The 7,145-nt window shown below is 43.4% G+C and overlaps 1 protein-coding gene across 1 annotated transcript; it reads right to left on the reverse strand.

Annotated features, from left to right (window-relative positions):
• Window positions 1-1,019: 1,019 nt before the first annotated feature.
• On the reverse strand, window positions 1,020-5,886 carry LOC148013836 (uncharacterized). Its single transcript, XM_087666772.1, has 3 exons — window positions 2,998-5,886; window positions 2,055-2,633; window positions 1,020-1,934 (listed from the first exon to the last, which is right to left on the reverse strand). The coding sequence occupies exons 1-3, from the start codon at window positions 5,723-5,725 to the stop codon at window positions 1,498-1,500; spliced, it is 3,744 nt and encodes a 1,247-aa protein (XP_087522898.1). The 5' UTR covers window positions 5,726-5,886; the 3' UTR covers window positions 1,020-1,497.
• Window positions 5,887-7,145: the final 1,259 nt, after the last annotated feature.

Below are 7,145 nucleotides of genomic sequence, written 5' to 3' on the forward strand. Positions count from 1 at the left end.
CTATACTAATTGATTAGTGCTATAACTATGCCATTTGTAGGTAGGTGCAACAAACCAAATGTAATAAGTGATAAGTCAATGACCATGTGAGGATCATAATGACCATTGACATGCTAAGTGTAGATGTGCAGACCCATCTAACTAGGCGGTCCATCATCAATGTCTACATGTATTGAGCTTGCCATCTCAACACTCCCCCTAAAGCTCAACTATGTCTCTGCAACTCCAAATAAGGTTTGGAATTTTTTAAGTTTCTCTGCACCCAATACCTTTGTGAAAATGTCAACTATTTGATCCTATGTGTCAACATATACCAAGTCAATGTCTCTTGCAAATACCTTCTCTCTCACAAAGTGGTAATTCATCTCGATGTGTTTTGTCTTGGCATTGAATATTGCCCACATAGCAACTAGCTGTTCACGCCAATTAGCAAGACCATATGACTACCAGTTTACGTTGGGTGCATGAAGCACCACCACAATATGAAACTACTAGTTTACACCGTAAGCTACAGTACATCTCAGAAAACAGCCACAAGAGCTCATCTCGAGCAAATGATCACACGCAAGAGACAGTCATCATATAGGAAAAGTTTCCCTCCAAACTAAGCCCACCACCCCCACAATAATCTAGTGCATGGAAGATTCCAAAAAAGTACTGCCGTTGTACTCCACTCAATGCACACCCTTTTTAGCAGGAGGTGTAGTAGGCAATTGATGTGGCCCACAAGCGGCTAGTTAAAGGATGCTAAGCCTAAGTTCTTGACATGCCATGTAATACAAATAAAAGGAATAGAAGAGAGAGGAGACGAGACTAGTTATCAAATCATTTCTTATACTCCACAATATGTGGTGTGACAATTACAGGTAAGGTGACATGGAAACAATTACGTGTGTAGTTTATAGGAAAAGTGTGTTGACAACCTCATGCCACCCATGTTTATGACCTTTTTGCCAATGATGGTCGGGACGACTATCATATCATACAATATCACATGAAGTTAAACATTTTCCTAAAATGTAGTAGGTGCTTGTAGTTAATTGCACTTTATATATTTGTCTTTATTATCATACTTATTACATCTTAAGACATGGTAGGTTATGAGACCTCCATACATCTATCGAATTCAATTTATGAGAGGCAATGGCATGTTTTTATCACAACGTTTGTGTGTACATAATATGATGCACATCATTCAGGCTTGATGCAAAATCATGCATAAAGCAAAAGCCCAATCAATTTATAGTTTGGGCTTCATGCAACATAATATATGAAGCAAGATGGCAATGTATATTGATGCACAAGGAGGGTTGGGCTTCAAGAAATAAATTGCATGAAGCCCAAGCAATGGTACACAAGGCACGATTATCAGAATTGCCTTGATGTTTGGATGATAATGCTAAGCGTCCATCCATCTTTTAATCACATTCAGTTTCAAAGCCAGGGTGTGATTTCAGACAAATGCATTGGATTGATTGATAAGTACTGTAACCTATTTTAGCTGCATTGATGATCCTTACTCCCTCCAAAAGGATGATGCCAGTGTCTGGTTGAGTCTTCCTGATCTAGTTGTATCTCCTCATTGAGACGCCACAGGTTAGCAGTATAGTGGCAATCCCTGATCCTCAACAGCATGCCTAGAACTTGCTTTGATGATGGCCGGCTCGCAGGGTTCCGTCTTGTGCACAGAAGAGCCACTTTCAGGACAAGAAGCACCGCTGTTTCACGCCCCGCTGCCTCAACTCGAGCACGTAGGCTGGAGTCCAGTACTTCCAGGTATTCATCTGGCAAAAACCTTCTCACCCAGTTGGGCATGTCTATCCCATGGTGAAAAACTTCGCTTGTCGGTTGCTTTCGAGTAAGCATGCAGAGTAGAATCACTCCAAAGCTGTAGACATCTCCCTTGGCTGAGTAGTGGGAAAGTTCAGCACACTCTGCACATAAATCAAGTGTTAGAAAATAGATAACCATGTTGAGAGCCGAGGCATAGTTAATGGTGGATGCTGTAAGAGGCACAATGATCATGGCGTATATGAAAGAAAGCAATAGTTAACCTGGTGCAACATATCCAATAGAGCCCCTGAAATGCGAGGCTGAGTGAATGGCTGTGCTGCAGGTCATGAGTTTTGCTATCCCAAAATCTGCCACATGAGCAGTAAAATCTCCATCAAGGAGTATATTGCTTGGCTTCAAATCACAGTGTATGATAGGCACGTCGCATTCATGATGCAAGTACACTAATGCTTTCCCAACATCCAGTGCTATATCCAGTACTTGATCCCATTCGAGTTTATGGTAGTCGCTGGCAGTCATGATGAGCTGTTCTAGGCTACCATTTACCATATATTCAAGGACTAGGACCTTGACTTCAAGATTGCAGCAGGTACTCAGGATTGGTACCAGATTTCTATGCCTAATCTTTCCCAGAGTCTCACATTCTTTGTAAAATTCGTGCTCTGCTTCGTCGTGATTGCCCTCCACATCGAATTTTTTAATGGCTACAACTCTTCCATCTCGCAGAATTCCCTTGTACACTTTGCTACTGCCTCCAATTCCCAGAAGATTGCTGTCACTATACCCCTCAGTTGCAGCATAAAGCTCATCGGCTGAGAATGAAATTTTCTTTAATGGGTCTGCATCATGTTGAACAAGGAGCACCATTCTTTTCAGAAAGCAATCGTGTAAGCATTAAAAACCTTCGACCTAAGTTTTAGTTGAGGAAAGATCATTATAATATATGATAGGTTGTATTCTGAGCCTTTAACGTCATCTACACTCGTTCTATCTGAAAGAACTAAGAATTTTAGGTAGCAGTTAGTAGAACGTGAAGGTACTCTGCATTTCTATGTAGAGTAGATAATAGTTAGACCTCGTGCACTTCAATATTAATTAACAAGGAGATTCTAGAGGATTGTGCATTTCACTGCTTAGCGAGGAGAGTTGAGAGGATGATGAGATCGAGATGCAGTTTACACATCGTTGTTCGTAAAGTATTACCTTGGAGGTGGATCCTATTTGGTCGGAGGTTTGAGATAAGCAACGTCCGATGATGCCATGCCAACAGGCCACATATGAATACTGCAAGTGCTAAGACACCACCCACAATGGCATATATTCTAACTTTTGGGCTCCTAATTGCAGATGTGTGGTTTGATGGTGAACTGCAGATCACTGGAAGTGGCAGACCACAAAGGCCCTCATTGTCTGAAAATGATGCGGCAGGAAGATGATTGAAGGTTGCTGTAGCAGGAATGGCACCTACTAGTTGATTGTGAGAAACATCCAAGAACTTTAGCTCTGGCATGGCAGCAAGCTCGGAGGGTATTTGTCCTGACAGATTGTTGATTGATAGGTCCAAATAGAGAAGATTTTTCAGATCTCCCAATGCTGCAGGGATTGATCCACTCATGACATTTGACGAAAGGTTCAGCATTTGAAGAGAGATGCACTCAGCAAAGCTCTGGGGTATCTCACCATACAATTTGTTTGCAGACAAGTCGATCTTCTGTATGAAAGTCATTTCTCCTACTTCGTGTGGGATTGGGCCGGTGAGGAAGTTGTGAGATAGCAGGAGACTTATTTGAAGATTTCGAAAGGGGGCAAGTATGGGACCAGTGAGATTGTTGTGCGACAAATCAATCTCCTCCAAGTTTTGGCACTTGCTAAGGCTGCCAGGAATAGGACCTGAAAGTGAGTTGCATTGCAGATGCAGGCGTCTTAAAGCCTGGAGGTTCCCTAATTGTGAGGGTATGAGGCCTTGTAAGGCATTGTAGCCGAGATCCAGCTCAAAGAGATGAGTGAGAGCACCTAACTCATGTGGGACAGTCCCTGTAAGATGATTGCCATGGAGGTTCAACAGTTGAAGATTGGAAAGGTTACCAATGGTTGCGGGAATGACACCACGGATTTGGTTGTGCCCCAAAGACAAGCTAAATACTTGTGAGAGGTTTGTGAACAATGTTGGCAACAAGTGATCGGAGAAGTTGTTGTCAGATAAATTCAATGTGTTCAGCTGGAGAAGTTTGGAAAGGGGGGATGTTAGTGTTCCACCAAGTGAGTTTGAATTGAGCTCTAATCGCTGCAATCGTGTACAATTACCAAGGGTCAATGGAAGAAAGCCAGACAGCCTATTTTTAAGAAGAACTAGAGACTGCAAAGCAGTCATGAACCCTATACTGGGAGGAATGGATCCCTCCAGCCGGTTACTACCCAAGTCCAAAGTGGACAGGTTTGCCATTTTAGTCAGTACCTGTGGAATGCTCCCACTCAAGCTATTGAGGTTTAAGTATAACTCCTGCAGCTTTGAAAGATTGCCGAATGTGGGAGGAATATGCCCTGTCAGTTTGTTTCCTGTCAGATAAAACTGCCTTAGGTTTGCCAGATTTTCCAAGCCTGCTGGAATGGCACCATCTAGATTGTTGAAGTTCAAATACAGCATCCTCAGCCCAGAGCAATTGCCCAAAGCAGTGGGTATATCTCTGCTAAGCGAATTATTGCGCAGGCTCAGAGTGCCAGCATATGGTCCCGCAACATTGTCGTATGGATCATCAGTTTGCAATGACTGGAAGGATATGGAACTCAACTCGCTGGGAATCCTGCCGGACAGGAAGTTGAGGGAAAGATCCACTTCAGTGAGACTTGAGCAGTTGCCAAGCGACGTTGGGATTGGTCCTGTGAAACTGTTGTTGTGAAGGTTCAGTACTTGTAGTTGAGAGAGTGCACCCAGCACTGAAGGTAGCTCACCTGAGAGGTGGTTGGAAAAGAGTGAGAGGTCCAACAGTCCGGTGCAATTTTCCAGGGCTGGGGGCAATGCACCAGAGAGCTGGTTCTCATAAAGGCGCAACACGAGCAGGTTCCAGAGGCGGCCATACTCCGGAGGTATTCTGCCCCTAATGTTCCAGTTGATAGAAGCTTCAAACTGAACCAGTTGGGAGCAATTGCCTAGTGATGCTGGCAGCTCCCCATCCAGATGATTGAACCAGAGAAGCAGGACTTGCAATTGAGCCAGGTCACCTAAGACAGGGGGGATTCTACCTGTCAGGTTGTTCTGTGACAGCTGGAGCACTTCCAACTGACTGCAGTTTGCCAGTTCAGCTGGTATGCCTCCATGGAGCCAGTTATCATCTAAATGCAGCTCCTTCAACCCCCATAACCTGCCTAATGACAGGGGTATTTGCCCATAAAAACTGTTATTGGACAGGCTCAGCGTCCTTAGACGTCCCGGCCAAATCGGAGGCAGGCGGCCAGTCAGCATGTTATGCGACAAATCCAGGACCTTGAGCTGGGTGAGATTGGCCAGGGTGCTAGTGATAGTACCCCGCAGCCCCAATCCTGGCAGCTGCAATCTCACCACTTGACCTGTCCCTTGGGGATCGCAGGTAACCCCTTGCCAATGGCAGTACTGCATTAATTCACCTCTAGCATTATGATGGAGGGACACATTTGTCCTCCAGCTTGAGAGTGCAATGCTGTTGTTCAGTGAGCTCTTGAAGTCACTGAGCACCATCAGCGCAGTAAGCATCACAGTTTCGCTCGCTCTGTGAAGCTGTGCTCCTCTGTGTCCAATGTGAATCGAAGCAGTTGGATGATCAAGCAATGTTGGACCCATCGGCAGCTCTTGGACAGGTTCTGTTTCAGCTTGTGCCCCTGGTGCAGGATAGACAAGTGAAGTGATGATCAGCAGAGCCGGTGTAGCCTGGTTAAGCCATACTCCATAGAGCTTCATACTCTCTGAATCTCTTGTGATGATAGGATCTCTAAATTTCCAAGTGGGAGTAGTGCATTTGAGTGCAAAATTGCGAGGGGGTGGAGATTAAAAAGAAGTCGGAAAAGAGGGGACGAGTGACTCGTTTCAGAGCTGTGAAGAGAAAAACAAGATGTATGTCTGAGCTCAGAGTTTGCTCAGAAATCATTTGCCTGAATGACCTGACAACAGGAGAGAAGTGCGCCATGATAGTGAACCTCAAAGCCATGGCCACCTTTGCATGAAAAGACTCTCAGAAAGCAATGTGCACTCGAAAGGTTTACTTTTTCCACTTTATTGACATTCCCATGCGAAAGAGAGATACAATCTCTTTATAGTTCGGTATGCAAAGATTTATATAGGGTTGCTTTAGATAATCATGTTATTATTGTGAGTTCCTATATATATCTCTATATAATCATTTCTCCTAAATGGAAGGTACATTATATATACATATATTGGGCGGTTGCTTACTATTGAGAGTTGGCTGTGATATCACTACATTGTCACTCCGTGTATTCAGAGCCTTTGGACCCTCGTCACATGTCCCTTCATAGGTTTGCAAACTAATGTGCAAATTATTGACATTCTCAAGTCATGACTTACACCTCCTTCACCAAGTTGCAACGTCGGATTATCAATTTGGGTTGAGATTAAGAAAACAACCATTTTTCTACTTTGCTTTTATCCTTTAACCAAAAGGGCATCTTCCTTTTCTAATGTATTTAAAGCCATAGCCATTCTTCTAAGCTTAGTAAGGCTTAGAGGAGCGAGTGAGCATCCATGTTGAATTGACTATCCTAACGTATTCTCCATGGAGTAGTGGTGAAAGTATCAATGGCATGCCATAGCATGGAAGTTGGTAATGGCAAAAACCCATGAGGGCAACCTAGGTACAAATTAGCTCCAAAGCAAAGCTAAAAGACTAATTTTCAACCTTAAGTGAATGGATTCTCAACAATGATGGACAAAGATACCAAGCCACTAGATGGCATCATTTAAGATCCCTAGAGGTGTGTAAAGAATGGCTTAGAATGGACAAATGTTTTGCTATGCACAGGAGTTTCTATCAAATTCTAGAATTTGAGGCTGCCCAAGTGCTAGGTCGAGTATGAAAGAGGAGCCTGTGTGATGAGACCAAAAGCATTGGAATAATGGAAGGGATGTAAAAACATGGATCTAGAACATGGCTTGAGGCAGAAGCTATGGAGGTTGGAAGAGAAAGAGTGAGTTCATGAAGACATTGACATGACTGACTGTTACACAAGTGAATTAGATTCCAAGATGGAAGCTTGGACTAATAAACAAAATCTTGTATACAGATTGACAATGACACAAAGACTTTACTGAAGGACAAAAGTACAATGGCATTGCATTAGAAAAGAGAGCAAGTACAATGCTT

Source organism: Lygodium microphyllum, chromosome 25, assembly GCF_053477565.2.
Source record: "Lygodium microphyllum isolate KBCC chromosome 25, Lygodium_microphyllum_v1.1.10, whole genome shotgun sequence".
Classification (NCBI taxonomy): domain Eukaryota; kingdom Viridiplantae; phylum Streptophyta; class Polypodiopsida; order Schizaeales; family Lygodiaceae; genus Lygodium; species Lygodium microphyllum.